Here is a 25511-nt window from a genome sequence, read left to right as displayed (position 1 = left end):
TCATCATTCTTAAACAGTCATCGGATTTATTTTTTACGTTAATTATGGCTTTTTTCTTCTTATAATACGGGGGTAAATCTATATAAGATCCACCTTTGAAGGGCATATAATTTGCTATATCTAAATATAAACTATCGATTTTATCCACTCCCCATCCCGAACCTCTATTAGTCCAGCGTTCTAAAGTTTCCTGTATTCTCTGAATTGATGTATCTAATGATGTGTTTATAGCATCGGATTCGGTTAAAACTTCTTGATTGCTATGGAAATATGGTTCGGTATATTCGGTGCTATCGTCTGTGTTACTTTTACTCAATGTCATTTTAATCGTCAGCTGGTATTTTATACTATGTAAATCATCTAATTCCTCGTTAATTTTACTCGATATGATGGGCTTAATATCGTTAACATCCATGTTGGAATTAATATCCATCTTCCAACCTCTTAGATATTTACCAACGCCGGTGGATGTGGGTACAAATATTAATTCTTTTTGTTCCAGTAAAGCGATCAATTCATCTCTTCTCATTCGAGAATAACCTCTCAACCCACTGTTTCTCGCTCGAACTTTGAGTTCTCTAACAGTCTGGGAGTTGTATTCCAAACCGAGTAAGGTAAACAATTCAGCTTTTCTCATTCGAGAATATCCACGTAGACCACGTTGCTTTGCCATAGCCTTCAACTTTCTGACAAAAAACATTGTGGTTGAATTGTATATACAAAATGATTCATTTGTCTAAATGGTTATACGTATTCTCCCCAACCTATTCCTCTCATTGATGTAATCTCTCTTCCTAGCATAAATAATCTGCTTCCTGACCTTATCAGCACCGTGACTATTACATAAACTGTAACTACATTTGACTCCAATCCCACATACAGAACAAACGTAATTTTTAAACCCCTTTCTGATGTTATAAGCGTGAGTGCCACAGTAAACACCCACCGATGGCTTCTGACATTGAATCGATTTCCCCATGAGTGTATATTTGCATAGATTCATGATTATACACATATCATATCATTTGTCTAAATGCATGGTATAGCTGAAAATCAATACAGCAGTCAACCCCATAATCACAAATGTGACCTCGCGGTCTTTCTGAGCCTCTGACGGTGTATAAAACTGACTCATTGTTGGTCTAGGTATTGGGTCTAGTTTTTTCCCATAAACGAGGAAGTATTCGTGCATGGCAGATTCAACATCCTTAAACGTTTGAATTGAATGTCCTTCCTTTATCAATTGTTCATGAATAAAGTCTAATCTCTTCATTCTCTGCTGTGTATATTGTAACTGAGCTGCTTGGTATTGCTCTAAAGCTTCGTTATGTCGTTTACGCTCCTCTTCAACTTCTTTAGCGTTTGATTCCCTCATACTAGAAAATAAAAAATTACTCCCTGAAAAAGCTGGAGCATTAACAACAGCTCCACCGACCATCATCGCAATTGTTGCCATGTTTAATAATATAAAATATTCAAATGTTTAATTACTTCATTATGTCTTCTGGGATAAGTCCTTGTTTGATGAGCATATCCTTCGTTGCCATAGCTAATCCAATATCCAGAACCATCATTGGTATGTCATATCCATTAAAATCTAGCTTGGGAGGTGTGGTTTTAGTAATCATTTTAACCATACGGGCATAGCCAATGGCCAAGCCGGTGACCACCACTGAATGATACGTCGCGTTTACCAACATTTTACCGTCTGTAGCTGGAGTAGTCATGCTTCTTATAGCATTATATGGGGACTAACCTCTAATTGTTGTGGTGGGGGTGATGTTTTCTCTTCTCCGGTCTTATAAAAGAACCATACAACCACTATACCAGCAACTACTAGTGCCCATGTTTTAATCGGATTTGAATTATTTATTAATTTTGCTTTGCGTGCCAGCCCACCCTTTCTTCCTGCAGCTATTTTCAAAGGATTCTTAGTAACTCTGGGTTGTTTCTCATTCACAATCTGTTGTTCCGCAATCTGTTGTGTTTCCACAATCTGTGGTTCCTCGTTCACCTCCATTTATATTATTAAGTGGGCATGTATGTTTAAATTGACAATACCTAGCTGTTATTAAAGCTGTGGTGAATGGAGCTAAGAACATTCCATATCTATGATAAAACTCACAGCTCACTGCGCTTATAGCGTGTTCGATGAATGGGTCTTTCTCTAGAGATTCGCATAAATACATGCGATGTTCTGCTGGGATGGGGAGAAATGTACTAGCTATGGTCGTGTATAGTTGTAATATAGAAGACCCTATCGTTTTAGTCATGGTAGCTCCCAATCTAGACTCGTAACGAGCGTACAGTTTTTTAATTTCTTCGTCTGTCATGTTATCAATTTTTTCGATGGTATAATTTTCTCCCAAATATTGGGAACATTTTCCACCGGCTACCAAAGCCGCGAGTCTTTCTCTATGTTTATCTACATGTTGATCAGGCTCAGATTCTTTGAGCATTTGTTCGATGAGTTCGTCGCATTCCATAATGTAATACCTAAGGAGATATTTAAGTTTAACATAATGTAATATGACATATCCAATACAACCCGTAATAATGAACTGTTGCGAAAGAATGAGGATTTCGAACCACATTTTATGTAATATTAACCGCTAATGTTCAATTTGCTACATTTGCTATAATTTTGCTATAATTTTGCTACATTTTGCTAAGCAATTGTATAAGCAGCTGGTTGATCGGTTTTTAATACGAGTTTACAGTGCTTCGTTGCCGCTAACACTTTTCTGACTTTATCTCGTTCGCCCTTGGTATAAATGACATCATTTTCGCGTAGACATTCCTCGAATGAATCTCGGTCTTTGCAATGAAAAAGCGCTACCCATTTGGTCTGCTCTCTGAGATCTTTCAGTACAGAGTTGTATTTTTGAGTAAGTACCCAAACGCTATGTTGAGTATGCCGACCGGAGAATGCTAAATACGAAAGCATATCTTTCTTTTTTGTGAGTTCTTTACTCGCGCTGCAGTCATCTATTACGAAAAGGGTCGATTCTCCTTTGTATTTTTCGTGACATATTCGGAGGCAGTCTTGTAAACGATCGCCTGGATCGACTCTGTGTACCCCATTGTCATTCATTACCCAATCTCTCGATAGGTATGTTTTATTAACGCTTATAGTCGGGCATAGAATAATGATATGATCGAAAACGTCCCGATATTGACTTTCTAAAATATCTAGAATAAAGGCTGTTTTTCCACAGCCCGTTTGCCCACATATGATAGCGCAGTGTGGATCTTTAGGTAAAAGATTATCAATAGATTGCTTGCACGAATCTCCCATTCTGTATATTAAGTTGCGCATCCATAATCACGTACAAATATATGTTTAATTTACCAGCTGATTCCTGAAGCTTTGTTATCTGTATGGTGGCACCCTCGCTAGCATTTTCTATTCTCCTCCCACTACCGTGTAGTTGGTCATCATCCGTTGTTCGCATGTCTAGCCATAGCGCGTACTTCGTGGTGAGGTATTCACCCATCGATACACCCCCGAGAGACAGATCTTTCACAACCGCGTTAACTTCTGGAGAACGTTTTATAGAAGGAAGTTTTTTAATCTCATCCCACTGGTGATACGCTAGCATTCCTTGGCTATATAGTTGATTAGGAACTCCCTCGATAGTCAATTCTACTTTTGTAATCTTGGGATTGTAGAACTTCTCGGTATTTCTTTTAAAAGCATCGGAGGGGTCCTCGAACAACATTAAAATACCCTTCAACGACCTCGTGGGGACGTTTAGATTGATATTCCACATCGTATCTTTTTTATCCCTCGTGATCTTTCGGTGTCGCAGCACGCGATCGTACAAAATAGCTAAACTTCCCGAATACTGATTACGAATTTGTCTGGCTAATTCGGGATCCGTTATCATATCGTACTCCAGAGAGATATTATCAATGGAATATCTAGCATCTTCATTAACAGATCTGATTACTCTACCATAATCATTAAAAGTGAGTTCGTATTCTAACCTATCACCTAAGGATGCTTGATAAAAGGGCATGTGGGAATCTAGTAATTCAAAGTCTAGGGGAATATAGAATCTGTTACCTAATGCGTTGGCAACAGCGAGATCTTTTAAGTTGGTATCATCACCATTTTCAGCGCCCACGCGCAGTCTCAATGTGTTCCGATTACAAATACCTTGGTACTGTAAGTTTTCCCGCTCTTTATCCGTTCTCCAGAGATCCATGTAGCAATAGTATATATCACTATCATCGATACTCAAAACCTCATTACCACTAATTTTAATCGCGATTTTCTTAACAATAGCACGACCTATGTTTTGAACGGGATCCCTGTTAACGTCGGTAGAAGTTAAACTAATCGTAAATGCTAGTCGGACAGTTCCCGGAACTAACACATCGTGTGCGCCGAGATTAGGAAAGCGAACCAGAAGGGTTTGATTCTGATCTATGGTACTAGGGTTATTAGTTATAGTTACAGACTGACGAATTGCTTTGACCCCTAATGGATCTCGAAGTCTACGTTGTGGGTTTAACTTGCGTCCATATTGCGAAGACATTGTTTATATTGAAATTATGTACCTTATGTTTAATATAAAAATGGATAATTTTGAACATAATGACTTTGATCTAAGTACCTTTGATGACTTTGATAACCCAATCGAAGAGGGTACTGATGAAACCAACTTTGGTGCCACGAATCTTAACGATGAACTTTTACAATCGTCCGTCAATGATTATTATGATGCCTTAAAAGAAGATACCCCAATAGGTCGTGACTATTCAAAGTTTGAGATAGATAGTAAAGGAATATTGCGACTGCGTGGCGCTCTGGATATTGATCTTATGCATTCTCGTACTCGTAAGCCCCTAGCCTTGTCTACGATAGCTGCTAAACACGGCATCAGCACTGTTCGTGATAAATTAGGTTTTGTGGACTACCGACGACTTTCCGCGAAGACTACTAAGGTTCTTCGAACCGTGCGTACTGAACTCGTTAATACAGATGATTTGGAAGCTGCTTCCATGGTGGCCTCGGACGGACTCGGAGAAATCTTAGATACCTATTACGATAATTCCACGTTACAGGTACCATCCTCTGAGTTCAGTATTAGGGAATTACGAGGTCTTGACAAGGCAATGCGAACAATGCGGGGAGAACTCATCAATAATATAGCCAAGATATCCGAAATCGACAAGCATATAGCTCAAGAGAAAACAAAACTCGAACAGGCGGGCGATGAGTTCAGTAGACGCCGCGTAGCAGAAAGATTGCGTAACTTAGAAGACGAAAGATCGGCCCGCCTCGAAGCTGCTTCCAGTAATAGAAAAGCACTTCGTTCGCAAATCAGTCGTATTCGAGAAACTATCGATCAAGTCCTCAACGATGACACTACACTGGCCGATAAAATTAAAACATTGTTCAGAGAACAGGGAATAACCATTGCCAGTATTTTAACCGCGTTGGGTTTTATTATATCGACTTTGACTCTCTCGTTAACAGGCGGTGGTACAGGTGGAGGTACACCACCCAGCGATAAAAACGGTATAAAAGAGTGGATAAAAAAACATTTAAAAGCATTAGGTTCAGCACTGGGAAAGCTCGCAGAGAAAGCCGCGGCCGCACTTCCTGGTATAATAGGGAGTATAGTTTCCTGGCTATTGAATTTATTAGCTAAGACCACCACTTGGCTTAGTCAAAACTTGTGGGGGCTGATCGTGGCAATTGCAGGGCTGTTGTACGTATTCGCTAAGAACTATTTATCCACCAAATCATGAGTAAACCAACCGAGACTCCACCCACTACAAGCGCTGTTTTTTCATCGATATGTTGTTGATTTTTAGCCTCAATATGCGGTGGTACTTGTGCGTGTGCATTAGTAGATGGTTGATCGATAAAAGATGGTTGTGCGATAGTTGGTGTTTGTGGCTTGACTATTCCCTTTTCGCCCGTGATCGTTTGCGTTATTAATTCGACGTTAATATCTGAATTAATACCTGGTTTTTGTTGATCGGTAGCGATAACAATTTTATTATTATAGCCTATCACTTGACCGATCTTAAGTTCCATATTACTCGGAGACATGTATAGTCCCGGTGCATAAACAAAGTCCACTTTGGATTGAGCGTACTGTAATGCATCTTGAAAACGTTTTATAGACGATGGTATGTCAACTGGTGAATTAATGGCGTCCTCCACGTTTGCGACAAACTGTTTTTGCGCATCGAGCGCCGTCCCAGAACCGATAATGGATGTTCGTGTTTGCGATTGTGCACCGAGAATTGCCCATACATAAGTTCTTATCGATTCATTAAATCTTACAAATCCTGGGTTAGTAAAATTATTTTCCGTTTTATCATTAAGAAATTCATTCCAAGCGTCTCCAGGTGGTTGCTCAACCTTTTGGATGGTGAAAGCAACACCACCCTTAAAGTTAATACGATCATCTCTCCACTCGTTACTTGAGAGAGCAAAGCTCGGAAGGAGCCGACCCCTTTTCAGTAAATCATCGCTGACTTCTTTAACAGAGTGTGCACCAGCGTACGGAATACCTAGACCATGGTTTGCTCCTTTAATACGCCAATCTTTACTCGTAGAAACATTAAATTCATTACAAATACGTTCATACACCCCCCTATTATACGGATTATTTGATACATTCCACGCTCGATCTTGTGGTAATGGAGCATTAATTTCTTTAAGTATACATCTAATCTGATAATACACATGAAATAATAAAACAGACTTATTTAGCATATATCCTGGAGCATTAACAGATACACCACATCCCGTTGTGGCACACCATATGGCAAAGTTTAACTGATTCTGCCAAAATTGCATCAGATTGTGAAACCAATCGTGCACCATTTTATCGCTAGTTGCCGTGACCCTGTACTTTTCAAAGATATCTGGGAATTTAACGAAAAATTCAGCACCGGAGGCAGTTACTATAATCGATTGATTAGTAATATATCTCGATTTCATATTTAAATTATGATATAGTATCATTGTATATTTAATATGTATGTTACACTCCCAGGAATAACAAATGGTCAGTCTATTGAACTGCTTCATACTATCGATAACTCGGATGGACAACTCGAAGTAGCTCTATGTGATGTAACGTATTACCCACGGTGGACCAATATAAATGCTGCGAAAGAAAATAATGAATTATTAATAGTTGAAAATGATATTCCTAAATTCATTACTATACCTGATGGGTATTACAGCGTATGCTCACTCAATGATGAATTTTTTAAACCTAATGGATCTAGTCTCACACAAAATGAGGCGAATGGGAGACTGAAATTATACCCTGGAGAAAAAAAAAGTGTATTTCCTTACAATAACTTAACAAACACACTTGGATTTACACAAATATTAAAAATATCCAATACATTAAAAGATGGAGAGACATTACCCGATTTAGTTCCCTATAAAGAGTTGTGCATCCATCTTGATCAAATCAGTACAACAAATAATATTCAACTAGAAAGTCCTTCAACTCTGCTTAGAAGTGTTCCAGTGAAAGATGAAAAATATAATAGCGGTAGAACGGAATCTTTCTCATCATTACAATATAAAAAATTGAAGCGGGGTATTATTTCAGACTTCAAAATTTCTGTATTAGATGTAAAACATCAACCTGTACATATAGGATACTTAAGCGTAACACTCCATATTATAAATAATGGTTGATGCATCAGGCCCTGGAACAGTAAGACAATGTAATACAATTGCGCTTTCCGATCTCGGAGACACGGAAGGATTTGGTAAACCCGGTACCAATGGTAAGTTATACGCTTTACACTTACACGATAATGTATACAAGCGGAAAGAAGTCACATTCACGGGTAATCTAGAAGATTTAAGCGATGTCGATGTTAGTAGACTCCTTAAAAACACTTCGTACAATATTACTCGCAACGATGATAATAAATGGACTATGGTCGAAGCAAACATCGAGTGGCTACTGAATATCGTCATTATCCCACCTTATGTGATGATTGGTAAGGGACATAATTTAACTAAGATAATAAATAGTGGCATCGTACTCGCGGCTTATATCCCATCAAAACGAAAAAGTGTGTTGGTTACTCCCCTGCCAGAAAACCCAGGTCATATGATATATAGTCGTCCGGCCTTAAAAAACATTAGTTTAAATTTGGTTACTGAATTCGAAGATATTAAAGTTAACCTGAGTGCAATACCTAATATTTCTACGCTTATTATTGAAGTCTTGTTCGGAGATGTACCGGTAGATGCCTTCGAAATATTACCAGGTCTATCAATTAAATGGCTTAAGAAACACCAACGTCAACGTTGCAGTATTATTCATATCGGAGCATCACCCGTTGCAACCCTCGAGGGGGTCCAAATTATTAAAAGTGGTAGTATTTCTCTTACTAAGATATTCTTGCCGTATAATATACATTTGATAAGATTGATGTATACTATCAAAACATTTAAGCAAGACCAATTAAAGACTATTATATGATCATAATATACACTATGAGTTTATATCCGGCGCTCGGTGAAGCATTTGAAAAGATGGAAACTGTTGATGGATTTCGATTACATCAAATAAACGACATAAAACATCGAATAGAGAAGGATAGGGAGTTGAGACTTGGATTGTATAAAAGGTATCGCAGAGCCGTGAATGCTCTGGACGGAGTTGACACCGCGCTTGTAGTATCTGGTATGGGACTCGGTGTAGCGGGTATCGGTTTACTATCAACTATAATCGCCGCACCTATCGTGCTCGGCATGGAAATAACCGCTGGAGTCTCGGGACTGGCAGGAATAGCGATAAAATTCATTTCTCATAGGTTACAAAAGAAAGCATTAAAACACGATAGTATTCGGATACTCGCCGAAGCAAAGTTGAACAGCATTGAGGATCATATTTCAACAGCAATGGCCGATTGTAAGATATCCGAGGATGAGTTTCGTTTAGTGCTGTCGGAACTCACCAAATACAACGCAATGAAGCAGGAGATTCGATCAAAATCTCGTAAGACCAGTGGTATTAGCGAAGACGAGAAAAAAAAGTTCATAGAACAGGGGAGGCAACAAGCGCGTCAGTTATTCCGTGTCAAAACCAAAGAACTGGTTGGAGATTAAAAATAGATTGCTTACTATCGTTTGATCACATTTAGACTCATCGTTGAATCACATTATCATTTTAACATAAAAAATTCCTCCTATAGTAGCAGTATAGGTAATAAATCCAGCTCCAGTGGAAGTGAGCCAGAACCCTTATTACCTATAAAAATTTATATCATTGGCCCCAGGTGGTGGTGAACTGGAGCCAATTTAACTTAATCTCATGACTATCATTAAATCACATAATTCATTTTGACATAAAAAATTCCATCTGTAGTAGCAGTATAGGTATATAAATCCAGCTACAGTGGAAGTGGTCCAGAACCCCCATTACCTATACTACTACCTTCCCAGAAAGTGTAACATGCATGGCTATTGTGTCCATCCTCCCAGTAAGTGTAACATGCTTGACAGATGTGTCCACACTCCCTGTAAGTGTAACATGCATGGCTGTTGTGTCCACCCTCCCAGTAAGTGTAACATGCATGGCTGCTGTGTCCACCCTCCTGGTAAGTGTAATATGCATGGCTGTTGTGTCCACCCTCCCAGTAAGTGTAACATGCATGGCTGTTGTGTCCACCCTCCCAGTAAGTGTAACATGCATGGCTGTTGTGTCCACCCTCCCAGTAAGTGTAACATGCATGGCTGCTGTGTCCACCCTCCTGGTAAGTGTAATATGCATGGCTATTGTGTACATCCTCCCCGTAAGTGTAATATGCATGGCTATTGTGTACATCCTCCCAGTAAGTGTAACATGCATGGCTGTTGTGTCCACCCTCCCAGTAAGTGTAACATGCATGGCTGTTGTGTCCACCCTCCCAGTAAGTGTAATATGCATGGCTGTTGTGTCCACCCTCCTGGTAAGTGTAATATGCATGGCTGTTGTGTCCACCCTCCCAGTAAGTGTAACATGCATAGCTATTGTGTCCACCCTCCCAGTAGGTGTAACATGCTTGGCTGTTGTGTCCACCCTCCCAGTTAGGGCAACAGGCATGGCTGTTCTGTGCACCGTTCCAGTAAGTGTAACATGCATGGCTGTTGTGTCCACCCTCCCAGTTAGGGCAACAGGCATGGCTGTTCTGTGCACCGTTCCAGTAAGTGTAACATGCATGGCTATTGTGTCCACCCTCCCAGTAAGTGTACCATGCTTGACAGATGTGTCCATCTTCCCAGTAAGTGTACCATGCTTGACAGATGTGTCCACCCTCTCAGTAAGTGTAATATGCATGGCTGTTGTGTCCACCCTCCCTGTAAGTTTAACATACATGACAGATGTGCCCACCCTCCCAATAAGTGCAATATGCATGGGTATTGTGTCCATCCACCCAGTCAGTGTAACATGCATGGGTATTGTGTCCACCCTCCCAGTAAGTGTAATATGCATGACAGGTGTGTCCACCCTCCCAGTAAGTGTAACATGCATGACTGTTGTGTCCACCCTCCCAGTAAGTGTAATATGCATAGCTATTGTTTCCATCCACCCAGTCAGTGTAACATGCATGGGTATTGTGTCCACCCTCCTAGTAAGTGTAACATGCATGACTGTTGTGTCCACCTTCCCAGAAAGTGTAACATGCATGGCTATTGTGTCCATCCTCCGAGTAAGTGTAACATGCTTGACAGATGTGTCCACACTCCCTGTAAGTGTAACATGCATGGCTGTTGTGTCCACCCTCCCAGTAAGTGTAACATGCATGGCTATTGTGTCCACCCTCCTGGTAAGTGTAATATGCATGGCTGTTGTGTCCACCCTCCCTGTAAGTGTAACATACATGACTGTTGTGTCCACCCTCTCAGTAAGTCTACCATGCTTGACAAATGTGTCCGCTATTCCAGTAAGTGTAACATGCTTGACAGATGTGTCCACACTCCCTGTAAGTGTAACATGCATGGCTGTTGTGTCCACCCTCCCAGTAAGTGTAACATGCATGGCTGTTGTGTCCACCCTCCCAGTAAGTGTAACATGCATGGCTATTGTGTCCACCCTCCCAGTAGGTGTAACATGCTTGGCTCCTGTGTCCACCCTCCCAGTAAGTGCAATATGCATGGCTATTGTTTCCATCCACCCAGTAAGTGTAACATGCATGGGTATTGTGTCCACCCTCCTAGTAAGTGTAACATGCATGACTGTTGTGTCCACCTTCCCAGAAAGTATAACATGCATGGCTATTGTGTCCATCCTCCCAGTAAGTGTAACATGCTTGACAGATGTGTCTACACTCCCTGTAAGTGTAACATGCATGGCTGTTGTGTCCACCCTCCCAGTAAGTGTAACATGCATGGCTGTTGTGTCCACCCTCCTGGTAAGTGTAATATGCATGGCTGTTGTGTCCACCCTCCCTGTAAGTGTAACATACATGACTGTTGTGTCCACCCTCTCAGTAAGTCTACCATGCTTGACAAATGTGTTCGCCATTCCAGTAAGTGTAACATGCTTGACTGGTGTGTCCACCCTCCCAGTAAGTGTAATATGCATGGCTATTGTTTCCATCCACCCAGGCAGTGTAACATGCATGGGTATTGTGTCCACCCTCCTAGTAAGTGTAACATGCATGACTGTTGTGTCCACCTTCCCAGAAAGTGTACCATGCATGGCTATTGTGTCCATCCTCCCTGTAAGTTTAACATACATGACAGATGTGTCCACCCTCCCAGTAAGTGCAATATGCATGGGTATTGTGTCCACCCTCCCAGTAAGTATAACATACATGACAGGTGTGTCCACCCTCTCAGTAAGTGTAACATGCATCTCTGTTGTGTCCACCATTCCAGTAAGTGTAATATGTATGGCTGTTGTGTCCACCATTCCAGTAAGTGTAACATGGATGGTTGCTGTGTCCACCCTCCTAGGAAGTGTAACATGCATGGCTGTTGTGTCCACCCTCCCAGTAGGTTTAACATGCATGGCTGTTGGGTCCACCCTCCCAGTAAGTGTAACATGCATGGCTGTTGTGTCTACCCTCACAGTAAGTGTAACATGCATGGCTATTGTGTCCACCCTCCCAGTAAGTGTAACATGCATGACTATTGTGTCCACCCTCCCACTAAGTGTAACAGGCATGGCTGTTGTGTCCACCCTCCCAGTAAGTGTAACATGCATGGCTGTTGTGTCCACCCTCCCAGTACGTGTACCATGCATGACTGTTGTGTCCAACCACCCAGTAAGTATAACATGGATGGCTGTTGTGTCCACCCTCCCAGTAAGTGGACACTAACTTTAATGTGCTTGTTGATCCATGTGTATTGTGTGCTCCCAATGTATGACCCCTGGGATAGTTTATCTTCCACACTTTGTTTGCAGATCCTTGTACCAACATGACCTGCTACAATGGGGGATCCTGCATGCCCCTGGGGAACTCTACTTCCTGCTTGTGTCACCGAGGTTACACAGGATACCAGTGCGAGACAAGGATACCAAACCAGAACATCAGTAAGTATTCTTGAACTCTTGTCTAGAATTGTGAACTGCATGTGCACTATGTTTAATAAAAAATGATCAATATTGTTCATCAGTTAGGAAAGTGAAACTAAAATTTACAATGCTTTCCTTGTGCCCCATAGGAGAAGTTTATGTCTCAATATTTCCTTGCAGATAAGTCTGGCATGTGCCCACCAAGGAACAGTACAATGATGGGCACGTGTGTGGAATACTGCAGCTCTGATGCCAGCTGTCCAGGTGCAGAGAAGTGCTGCTCTCATGGATGTGGTCACAGTTGTCAACAACCTATCCACAATCCCAGTAAGTGTAACATGCTTGGCTGCTGTGTCCATCGTCCCAGTAAGTGTAACATGCATGACTTGTGTGTCCATCGTCCAAGTAAGTGTAACATGCATGGCTATTGTGTCCACCCTCCCAGTAAGTGTAACATGCATGGCTGTTGTGTCCACCCTCCCAGTAAGTGTACCATGCATGACTGTTGTGTCCAACCTCCCAGTAAGTGTAACATGCATGGCTGCTGTGTCCACCCTCCCAGTAAGTGTAACATGCATGACTGTTGTGTCCACCCTCCCAGTAAATGTACCATGCTTGACAGATGTGTCCACCCTCCCAGTAAGTGTACCATGCATGACTGTTGTGTCCAACCTCCCAGTAAGTGTAACATGCATGGCTGCTGTGTCCACCCTCCCAGTAAGTGTAACATGCTTGACAGATGTGTCCACCCTCCCAGTAAGTGTACCATGCTTGACAAATGTGTCCACCCTCGCAGTAAATGTACCATGCTTGACAGAAGTGTCCACCATCCCAGTAAGTGAAACATGCTTGCCAGATGTGTCCACCCTCCCCGTAAGTGTACCATGCTGTGTCCACCATCCCAGTAACTGCACTATGCTTGACAGATGTTCCCACCCTCCCAGTAAGTTTAACATGCTTGACAGCTGTGTCCACCCTCCCAGTAAGTGTACCATGCTTGACAGCTGTGTCCAACCTTCCACTATGTGCACCATGCTTGCCAGATGTGTCCACCCTCCCAGTAAGTGCACCATGCTTGCCAGATGTGTCCACCCTCCCAGTAAGTGTACCATGCTTGACAGAAGTGTCCACCCTCCCAGTAAGTATACCATGCTGTGTCCACCATTCCAGTAAGTGGACCATGCTTGACAGCTGTGTCCACCCTCCCAGTAAGTGCACCATGATTGACAAATGTGTCCACCCTCTCAGTAAGTGCACCATGACTGACAGATGTGTCCACCCTCTCAGTAAGTGCACCATGCTTGACAGATGTGTCCGACCTCCCAGTAAGTGTACCATGCTTGACAGATGTGTCTGATGTCCCAGTAAGTGTACCATGCTTGACAGATGTGTCCACCATCCCAGTAAGTGTACCATGCTTGACAGATGTGTCCACCCTCCCAGTAAGTGTACCATGCTGTGTCCACCATCCCAGTAAGTCCGCTATGCTTGACAGATTTGTCCACCCTCCCAGTAAGTGCACCATGATTGACTGATGCGTCCACCCTCCCAGTAAGTGTGCCATGCTGATAGAAGTGTCGACAGTCCCAGTAAGTGCACCATGCTTGACAGATGTGTCCGACCTCCCAGTAAGTGTACCATGCTTGACAGATGTGTCCACCGTCCCAGTAAGTGTACCATGCTTGACAGATGTGTCCACCGTCCCAGTAAGTGTACCATGCTTGACAGATGTGTCCTCCTAGTAAGTGTAACATGCTGTGTCCACCATCCCAGTAAATGTGCCAGTGTTATTCAGGCTCCATGTTAGATTGATATCTGTTATTCAGGTTTCATGTAAAAAGTTATGTATGTGAGTGAAATATGGTTTCTCATTGACCTGTGATGATAATTGGACAAAGTCAACAAACTGTGAGACTCATCACGCTATCAGGTCATCATTATTTGACCAATCGGGAGTATGAAAATGCTGTCATGTGATTACCACTTGGACAGCCTGCAGTCCATAAAGAGTCCAAAAGCTAACTGTCAAAACCATCTGTTTCCAGGTTCATGCTCCCTCACATGTTACAATGGAGGAACTTGTGTGGTCCTTAATGGCTCAAGCTACTGTTTGTGTCCACATGGTTACAGGGGATACAACTGCGAGTCAAGAATGTCAAGTAAATACATTTTTGCAATGTTTGTTTAGTTAGGAAATATGGAGTAGACATGGGTTTTTGGTTCATGTGTTAAATCTGAGGGGATACATAAAGTTTTCAGCCTTACATATCTGGGTTGTTATACTTGCATGTTCCAGTAATTTGTTGGAATGGTAAACAATGGAGGTAAAAATGCAAAGTGAAACTAAAATTTACAATGCTTTGTTTGTGCCCCAGAGGAGAAGTTGATGTCTCAATATTTCCTTGCAGATAAGTCTGGCATGTGCCCACCAAGGAACAGTACAATGATGGGCACGTGTGTGGAATACTGCACCTCTGATGCCAGCTGTCCAGGTGCAGAGAAGTGCTGCTCTCATGGATGTGGTCACAGTTGTCAACAACCTATCCACCATCCCAGTAAGTGTAACATGCTTGGCTACTGTGTCCATCGTCCCAGTAAGTGTAACATGCATGACTTGTGTGTCCACCCTCCCAGTAAGTGTAACATGCTTTACAGTTATGTCTACCCTCCAAGTAAGTGTAACATGCATGACTGTTGTGTCCACCCTCCCAGTAAATGTACCATGCTTGACAGATGTGTCCACCCTCCCAGTAAATGTACCATGCATGACTTTTGTGTCCACCCTCCAAGTAAATGTACCATGCTTGACAAATGTGTCCACCCTCCCAGTAAGTGTACCATGCTTGGCTGCTGTGTCCATCGTCCCAGTAAGTGTAACATGCATGACTGTTGTGTCCACCCTCCCAGTAAATGTACCATGCTTGACAAATGTGTCCACCCTCCAAGTAAGTGTACCATGCTTGGCTGCTGTGTCCATCGTCCCAGTAAGTGTAACATGCATGACTGTTGTGTCCACCCTCCCAGTAAGTGTAACATGGATGGCTCTTGTGTCCACCCTCCTGTAACATGCATGGCTGTTGTGTCCATCGTCCCAGTAAGTGTAACATGCATGACTATTGTGTCAACCCTCCCAGTAAGTGTAACATGCATGGCTGTTGTGTCCACCCTCCCAGTAAGTGAAACATGCTTGACAGATGTGTCCACCCTCCCAGTAAATGTACCATGCTTGACAAATGTGTCAACCCTCCCAGTAAGTGTAACATGCTTGGCTGTTGTGTCCACCCTCTCAGTATGTGTAACATCTGTCCACCGTCCCAGTTAGTGTAGCATGCATGACTGTTGTGTCCACCGTCCCAGTAAGTGTAACATGTGTCCTCCGTCCCAGTAAGTGAAACATGCTTGCCAGATGTTTCCACCCTCCCAGTAAGTGTAACATGCATGACTGTTGTGTCAACCCTCCCAGTAAGTGTAACATGCTTGGCTGTTGTGTCCACCCTTTCAGTATGTGTAACATCTGTCCACCGTCCCAGTTAGTGTAGCATGCATGACAGATGTGTCCACCCTCTCAGTATGTGTAACATGTGTCCTCCGTCCCAGTAAGTGTAACATGCATGGCTGTTGTGTCCACCGTCCCAGTAAGTGTAACATGCTGTGTCCACCCTCCCAGTCAGTGTAACATGCATGGCTGCTGTGTCCACCCTCCCAGTAAGTGTAACATGCATGGCTGTTGTGTCCACCGTCCCAGTAAGTGTAACATGCATGACTGTTGTGTCCACCGTCCCAGTAAGTGTAACATATGCATGGCTGTTACGAATCCTCTTCCTCTTTTACATCATTGTCATAGTCCTGGTTTTTGTTTGCAATCACACTTAGCAGAAAGGTGTCACACTTGAATGAAAAATTACCCCATGGGAACCCAGGTGATAAAAGGTCCTCTTAAAACAACCTCAAACCCATATCTATTCCACATTTCCTAACCAGTAAAGACAAAAATATCAAACCAACAGTTTGCATTGTTTATAACTCTAAGAAGACTACCTCTATTACATCTCTGTCACAATCCTGTATTTTGGCTGCAATCACACTGAAACTAAACTATTAGATTTTCAACAGAAGTCCTCTTCACTGTCAACTATACATATTAGTTGTATCCCTAATAGCACTTTGGATTACCTCTTCCATGTGGAAAGGCAGGAAAATCCTCACTTCTTCACTGAAGCTGCTCCGACTCCAGCACGGTCATGTAGTCTCACTATTTCTATTTCCTTTTCAGTTTAGGTAGTAATCCGTTTTAGTACTATTTATGCTACTAAAAATAGCAGTTGGTCATATCTTGGAGACACATTTCACATGAGTATCAGGAGGTGTTTGGTGTAGTGTAATTTCTCTTATGGCATCTTCTGGTTCCTTCCATGTGTCAGAAGTGTGGCTGCTTTTAGTTCCTCGGCAAAATTAATGCACTGAAGATCATTGCTTTGAGTTCTGCAATCTCGTATCCAAGAAAACCTTCTCCAAATTATAGGATAACTTTACAGGAGAATGGAAGCAGCAAAGAAGTGGACGCCACTATGTCAATTCACATATCACCAGCTACTCAAGTAATCCCGACACTCCCTACTACCCCCTAGACAACACAATCGATGGAGACAGCAAAAGACACCATAGCTATGCTGGAGCTCCTTCTCCCTCAGCAGAAATCCTCCATGGAAACCCTCTTTGAATCCTTTTGTCAGCTTTGTCTATAGAAATAGAAAAGATGAAACAGGCCTCTTCAGAACAGGCACACAAGTATCCCCACGGCAAGGGGCCGCATTGGGGACAGGCCTCATTGGGGCCTCGCCTATCATCATCGTCTGCTACGAGCATCATGGACTTGCGCCACCGGATGGGGGTCAAGACTCTACTCCACAAGCCAGTCAGGCTTTAAGTCATTGACCAACAGGAGACTCAACCACCCTGGACACCACACAGGCTTCAACACTGTCCGGATCATCAGCCAGATAATCATCAGCAGGGACAAAGTTTTCCTATGTGGATATGTTGTGAGCAATTCATCATTATATCCCAACTACTCAACCCCATACGGACAAGTCCCAGAGATATCTCAGATTTGCTGTTAATGGCTGTCTTTTCGAGTTCTGGGTCCTGCCATTTGGGATGTCGTTCGCCCCATGGTTATTCACATGGGTAACAGCTCCAGTCATGTTTTGCCCATCTCCATGGTTATCTGGATGATTTTCTAGTGGTCAATCAGGATAGATGTCAGCTCCTACAAGACAGGGAATTCCTGACTCGGCTTATGACTTATCTTGGAAATCCATCACCTTACATGCTCTCCCTGATTTTGTGGCCAAGAATCAGCCTACAGTTACCGGACCATTAGGACATAGACACTACCCTGCTCTAGGTCCTACAACAGACCATCCGGACCCAATTACTTTGCCCTATCTATGCTTTTAAGTCATACTTGGCAGCTATGGACCTGCATCGACGCCATAGGAATATTCACATTATATCTTCACTCACTTTTATCTAAGAGATGTGCAACCGGATCTATCGGGGACATATTCATTAGGACCTGTAATTGCTGCACAGGCTTTAATTAAGGCATAGTTTTTCCCTCCTGTCTATGGGAAAAAAAAAGTGTGTGTGGGGGTGGTGGTAAGCGACGATTTATTTATTAGTTCTAGAAGAACACATGTCATATGTCTACATGTATCTCAGATCCGACTAGGAGTGACGTCAAAATCAGAAGCATTGAGACTGGAACAGACGTCACAACCAGGCTTCGGGTCATTAATGATGTTAATCGTACCAGAAGTGTTGTCAGTTATATGGACTGGAAGAAATGTCATAATGTTGGCAAAGAGGCTGGAAGTGATGTCATGACTTTTAGGAGAAGGGAAATGACATCTACAAGGAAGGGATGTCATTTAGAGTGAAAGTGACGGGTTGTAAAAATGGGTACGGAAGTGATGTCAGAACCTAAATTAACCAGATTATGATGTCTCAGAAGGTTCTAGAGTCATTAACAAGGATATCAGCAATATAACGATAATTCAAGAGAAGGTATCACGTATTGTCTGATTATTCGACTGCATGATGATTTCCAGGTCTTTTTAAGGTGAAGAATAGGATGACCTCATGAGGATCTGAAGCAGTCCAAAGATTTACAATATGATTCTACTCGATTTGCTGTCAACTGTAAAGGAGTGTCCTTCAGGCAGAACTTTCTTAGTGGTGTATTCTGGCAATGATGTAATCGTAGGAATCGTAGTTCTACCTCTATTACAACAGAATTACTCCCTCCCATCATTATGATGATTTTCCTACCTAAATTTATACATGGAAGAGGTAGTCCAGAGTGCTATTAGGGATACAACTAATGTACAGTTGACAGTGAGGAGGACTATTGTTGAAAATCTGAAAGTTCAGTTTTGGTGTGATTGCAGCCAAAATACAGGATTTATGACAGAGATGTAATAGAGATAGTTTTCTTAGAATGATTAACAATGATAACTGTTGTTTTGATATTTTTTTCTTTACTGGTTTGGGTTTTTACTGGGTTTGTGGTTGTTTTAAGAGGACCTTTTCTCACCTGGGTTTCCATGGGGCAATCTTTCACTCAAGTGTGACACCCTTTTGCTTGAAACCCTGACAAAACCTCCAACTTGTCATCAACCAATGTTTAGAAGCATCGATGCTTCTAGGTGCTCAGTACCAGAAAGTGATGCAGTGAGAAATTTCTTGAAAATTAGCACAAATGGGCAGTACCATGGGGAAGTTGTTACAGTTACACTATTTACTATTGAAGGGAGGTGTTGCTTTTCCTTTAATAATATTGAAATTTCCAAATTATGGTGATTATGGATATGAAGCTTAATACTTTCAGAAAGCAGACATCTAAACCCTGGCTCAAGAACCCATGCATTCTTCATTTTCCCTGATTCAGCTTTGTATGAAGGGTTTGTTATGTCTTCATGCAGAGAGCTATCACAGTAATACATCTGATATTATATTCAGTTGCCAACACGATAGCTTTTTATTATACAAGCAACATACATACCACAGAAAGTGAAATTCTTTTCTATTTAGGATATATGCATAGCTATTCTTTTCTGATTACAGGTGAAAATATGACAATGCAACCCTGTGTCCCCTTGGTGGGCTATTCAGGTTTTGCCAACCTGGCTATCAACTGCCTCACTCCCATCATGGCCCTCAACACAACAACTTTATCCTCCTCTGATGTGTGCAGGTATGTTGAACTGTGAATGCTCTATCCACAAAGTGGGCACTCCACCAACAGGCCAACACCTCCTCCAAAAGGGTTACACCTCCTTTCACAGGCTTCCAGCTCCTTCCACAGGCCTCCGTATCCTTCCACAGGCCTCCACCTCCTTCCACAGGCCTCCGCCTCCTTCCAGAGGCCTCCACTTCCTTCCACTGGTCTCCATCTCCTTCCACAGGCCTACACCTCCTTCCACAGGCCTACACCTCCTTCCACAGGCCTCCGCCTCCTTCCACAGGCCTACACCTCCTTCCACAGGCCTGCACCTCCTTCCACAGGCCTCCACCTCCTTCCACAGGCCTACACCTCCTCCCACAGGCCTCTGCCTCCATTCACAGGGCTCCACCTCCTTCCACAGGCCTCCGCCTCCTCCCACAGGCCTACACCTCCTGCCACAGGCCTCCACCTCCTTCCACAGGCCTACACCTCCTCCCACAGGCCTCCACCTCCTCCCACAGGCCTCCGCCTCCATTCACAGGCCTCCACCTCCTTCCACAGTTCTCCACTCCTCCCACTGGTCTGCTCCCCCTTCCACGGGCCTCCACCTCCTTCCACAGGCCTACACCTCCTGCCACAGGCCTCCACCTCCTTCCACAGGCCTCCACCTCCTTCCACAGGCCTCCACCTCCTTCCACAGGCCTCCACCTCCTCCCACAGGCCTCCACCTCCTCCCACAGGCTCGCACCTCCTCCCACAGGCCTACACCTCCTTCCACAGGCCTCCACCTCCTCCCACAGGCCTCCACCTCCTCCCACAGGCCTCCACCTCCTCCCACAGGCCTCCACCTCCTTCCACAGGCCTCCACCTCCTCCCACAGGCTCGCACCTCCTCCAACAAAGTGCAAATTATAATAGAGGCGAGGTATTGTACTGATATGTGGAGAGTCGAGGGTCGTACAGTTATGTGGAAGTAGGAGTGTTACAGGTATGTGGAGGGTAGGGGGTGGTACAGGTATGTGGAGGGTAGGGGGTGGTACAGGTATGTGGAGGGTAGGGGTGGTACAGGTATGTGGAGGGTAGGGGTGGTACAGGTATGTTGAGGGTAGGGGGTGGTACAGGTATGTGGAGGGTAGGGGTGGTACAGGTATGTGGAGGGTAGGGGTTGGTACAGGTATGTGGAGGGTAGGGGTGGTACAGGTATGTGAAAGGTAGGGGTGGTACATATATATGGAGGGTAGGGGTTGTACCCCACCCAACACCCACAACAACCCCTATGATAGATGTGTTGCTTGTTATGGTAAGGTAAGAGTGGTAAACGAATTGGTTTTGTCAATACTTGCAATAAATATTGCTGGTTTACAAACTATAGTATTACTCATGAAGCAGCAAACATTGTCAGCACATGTGACTCCTTTGTTTTTGTTGCAGGTTGTTTGCCTCCACAATTGTGTGTGCAAGAAATGAATTACGGAAGGACCACTATAACTGTTCCTTGATGGAACTTCATGGCCAGATGAGATCCTACTTGGACTTGATAAAGTCTAACTCAAACATGACAATCCCAGACTACTCTCAGTGTCAAGGTACTCTCTGAAACTCCAGTTACCACATTGTCTACTGATGGTCTCCTTGTATCTACTCACTGTCTACTGATGGTCTCCTTGTATCTACTCACTGTCTACTGATGGTCTCCTTGTATCTACTCACTGTCTACTGATGGTCTCCTTGTATCTACTCACTGTCTACTGATGGTCTCCTTGCATCTACTCACTGTCTACTGATGGTCTCCTTATGCCTGCTTATGTCTTCTTATATATGCTCTATGTCTGCTCATGCTTGCTTTTGTCTACTCATGTCTTCTCATGTCTACTCATGTCTTCTCATGTCTTCTCATGTCTACTCATGTCTTCTCATGTCTACTTATGTCTACTCATGTCTTCTCATGTGTTTGCATGTCTTCTCATCTTTTCTCATGTCTTCTCATGTCTACACATGTCTACTGATGGTCTTGTTATGTCTACTCTTGTATACTGATGGTCTCCTTATGTCTACCCATGTCTAATCATGTCTAATCATGTCTACTCATGTCTACCCATGTCTGCTCATATCTACACAGGTCTACCCATGTCTGCTCATGTCTACACATGTCTACACATGTCTTCTCGTGTCTACTCATGTCTACTGATGGTCTCATGTCTACCCATGTCTTCTCATGTCTACTCATGTCTACCCATGTCTACTCATGTCTACCCATGTCTTCTCGTGTCACTCATGTCTACACATGTCTTCTTATATCTGCTCTTATGTCTACTCATGTCTACTCATGTCTGCTCATGCATATGTTTGCTCATGCATATGTTTGCTCATCTACTCATGTCTGCTCATATCGCTCATGTCTGCTCATATCGCTCATGTCTACTCATGTCTACTCATGTCTGCTCATGTCTTCTAATATCTGCTCCTATGTCTACTCATGTCTTCTCATGTCTACTTATGTTTACTCACTCTCTACTCATGTCTACTCATGTCTAGTCATGTCTGCTGATGTCTACTATGTCTGATCATGGTGTTCTCATGGAGTAATCATGTTTCAACATGAAAAGCCGAGATGGAGACTTGCTATTGTGTAAAATGCACTAAACTGGATCCGTGTGTAAGCATCAACAATGTTTAAGTTATTTTTTTACATAGTCTGCCACAATCACAGAAGTGAATAGTTGATATAGCTGATAGAGCTTAACCAATACTTTCTCCATCGGTCTCTTGCTGAGGAACTATAACATATGTATAATTCCTTTAAATACTGTACCCCCATTACACCAAAGCCATAAATCCTGTATTTGGACAAGTGACACTGAAGGGGTCATCTTTTGAACTTCTAAAAGCTTTTACAGAGTGATGATAGCCAAACAACAGGATTATGGCAATGATGTAATTGAGGTAGTATTTTCAGAATTATACACAATGATAACTATTGTTTGATGATTCACAATGTCAGGAATTGTTTTAGATAATAATATTTATCATATAATAGGTAGGTTTCTCGGCAGGATAAAGCCAACGGATAAAAACGATATCCGTTGGGGTCATATGCGGATAGAGATTCAAATATCAAAGGTCAAGTAGGACTACTTTCACTGTTTATAAACAAACATGGCATCGCCCTCGTCATTCGGTGATCGAGTCAGAATTAACCATCGTGAATCTGGATAAACTACGGGGATAATTGCTATCATTATCAAACCAACAGTCTGATATACTGAAAATCAGTGTCTAACTGTGACGTAGCTAAGACATTTTATAAGTTTTGGCAACTTTCGAGATAAAAATTTCGAAACAATTTTGCCAGGGCACGAGGCCTAGCCAAGCGGGATCAGTAGCCATATCTGTGCTTGTAGACCTCTGTGGCTTGAAACCTTCTCCACAAATCAAAATGGCTGGATTCGGCCAAAATATGTTTGAACTGTTACCTTGTTTCGATTTGTCGCTGTGTGTACATCTGACTACACTTCTTAACGTTATGAAAGGACAGACCGACTGTCAACAACGTCTGACCGTGGCCGTGACGTCTCATAGACTAGGGTTAGAGTAGCTTCCCTTTGACAAAGAGCAGTTTCTCTAGCGGACAGACCGATGGATTGCCACGAAAGGCAAGTAAAAACAATTGTTGTTTTGCATATATGTTGCCTCGCCACTGTATAAGAAACAGATTTCAGTTGGAACTATATTGGCTACTGTCACAGTCCGACTGACACAGCACTTACCCTGTGATGTAATAAATATTAATGCGCGCATTCCAGGAAAACTCGCAATGTTTCGGTAATGTTTGTGAGAGAGGGAAAGCGATTTTAAAGCACAGAATTAAAGAATGACATTATATGATAAAGAGGTTATCAGGCGTGTGTGTTTGGGGATGGTAAATATCCTGTATTAGGAATAAACACTATGTATTTAGCTCGCCAAGGCTCGCTAAATACAATGTTTATTCCTAATGCAGGATATTTACCATCCCCAAACACACAGGCGTGATAACCTCTATGTACCCGGTATATTTCTGTTGGGAAGAAATGTGCATTGGTCATTTGATCTTTCATTGATGAAGCCTAATATATTTGAAATTGAACACTAACACCTGTCTGGCTCTGCCTACAGACATAATGTCAAAGTTGTTGATTATTACTGTGTCCTTGCAGCCCCCACAGGCAACTCCAGCATGCAGAAGTCGCTGTGTGAGGACTCCCGTGGGCTGGCCCTGTATGCATCTCAGTCCATATGCCTGCAGTCATCCCCTGGAATACCAGACACCTGCATGTAGGTGATGCCAGCTTCTTGCAGTCCGAATGCACCTCTGTTGGGCAGATCTTGATTGAATTCATGAATGGGCTGGAATAGTTTCCAGGGGCAACCATGGAAAGGTTTAACATGAGGCCAGGGCACAGTCCAAATGAAATAAACCAAAGAGGCCACTTTCATTATCTTAGAATAATCTCCAGGCTGCTGAATGAGATGCATCTGATAACATGTTATGTAATCTGTATAATAATCTCCAGGCTGCTGAATGACATGCACCTGATAACATGTTATGTAATCTGTATAATAATCTCCAGGTTGCTTAATGAGATGCATCTGATAACATGTTATGTAATCTGTATAATAATCTCCAGGCTGCTGAATGACATGCACCTGATAACATGTTATGTAATCTGTATAATAATCTCCAGGCTGCTGAATGACATGCACCTGATAACATGTTATGTAATCTGTATAATAATCTCCAGGTTGCTGAATGACATGCACCTGATAACATGTTATGTAATCTGTATAATAATCTCCAGGTTGCTGAATGAGATGCATCTGATAACATGTTATGTAATCTGTATAATAATCTCCAGGCTGCTGAATGACATGCACCTGATAACATGTTATGTAATCTGTATAATAATCTCCAGGCTGCTGAATGACATGCACCTGATAACATGTTATGTAATCTGTATAATAATCTCCAGGTTGCTTAATGAGATGCATCTGATAACATGTTATGTAATCTGTATAATAATCTCCAGGCTGCTGAATGACATGCACCTGATAACATGTTATGTAATCTGTATAATAATCTCCAGGCTGCTGAATGACATGCACCTGATAACATGTTATGTAATCTGTATAATAATCTCCAGGTTGCTTAATGAGATGCATCTGATAACATGTTATGTAATCTGTATAATAATCTCCAGGCTGCTGAATGACATGCACCTGATAACATGTTATGTAATCTGTATAATAATCTCCAGGCTGCTGAATGACATGCACCTGATAACATGTTATGTAATCTGTATAATAATCTCCAGGTTGCTTAATGAGATGCATCTGATAACATGTTATGTAATCTGTATAATAATCTCCAGGCTGCTGAATGACATGCACCTGATAACATGTTATGTAATCTGTATAATAATCTCCAGGCTGCTGAATGACATGCACCTGATAACATGTTATGTAATCTGTATAATAATCTCCAGGTTGCTTAATGAGATGCATCTGATAACATGTTATGTAATCTGTATAATAATCTCCAGGCTGCTGAATGACATGCACCTGATAACATGTTATGTAATCTGTATAATAATCTCCAGGCTGCTGAATGACATGCACCTGATAACATGTTATGTAATCTGTATAATAATCTCCAGGTTGCTGAATGAGATGCATCTGATAACATGTTATGTAATCTGTATAATAATCTCCAGGTTGCTGAATGAGATGCACCTGATA

General features: G+C 42.5%; 1 protein-coding gene across 10 annotated transcripts in view; it reads left to right on the top strand.

Annotated features, from left to right (window-relative positions):
- The window catches only part of LOC124117390, a 203018-nt gene that overhangs the window by 79566 nt on the left and 97941 nt on the right, over positions 1-25511 (top strand). For 4 of the 10 annotated variants that reach the window (XM_048388962.1, XM_048388967.1, XM_048388960.1 and 1 more), the window contains 7 exons: positions 12399-12527; positions 12690-12836; positions 14555-14668; positions 14918-15064; positions 19638-19767; positions 21168-21322; positions 23933-24050. In XM_048388962.1, the coding sequence (XP_048244919.1) occupies positions 12399-12527; positions 12690-12836; positions 14555-14668; positions 14918-15064; positions 19638-19767; positions 21168-21322; positions 23933-24050 (940 nt within the window). The remainder of the gene's footprint in view (positions 1-12398; positions 12528-12689; positions 12837-14554; positions 14669-14917; positions 15065-19637; positions 19768-21167; positions 21323-23932; positions 24051-25511) is intronic. The other 6 variants (XM_048388963.1, XM_048388964.1, XM_048388965.1 and 3 more) reach the window with 6 other exon arrangements.

The sequence above is a fragment of the Haliotis rufescens genome, unplaced genomic scaffold (assembly GCF_023055435.1).
Source record: "Haliotis rufescens isolate VD_foot unplaced genomic scaffold, xgHalRufe1.0.p SCAF_8, whole genome shotgun sequence".
In the NCBI taxonomy this organism is placed as follows: Eukaryota; Metazoa; Mollusca; class Gastropoda; order Lepetellida; family Haliotidae; genus Haliotis; species Haliotis rufescens.
Note: the sequence above shows the minus strand (reverse complement) of the source record. Positions and strands in the feature narration are given on the sequence as shown.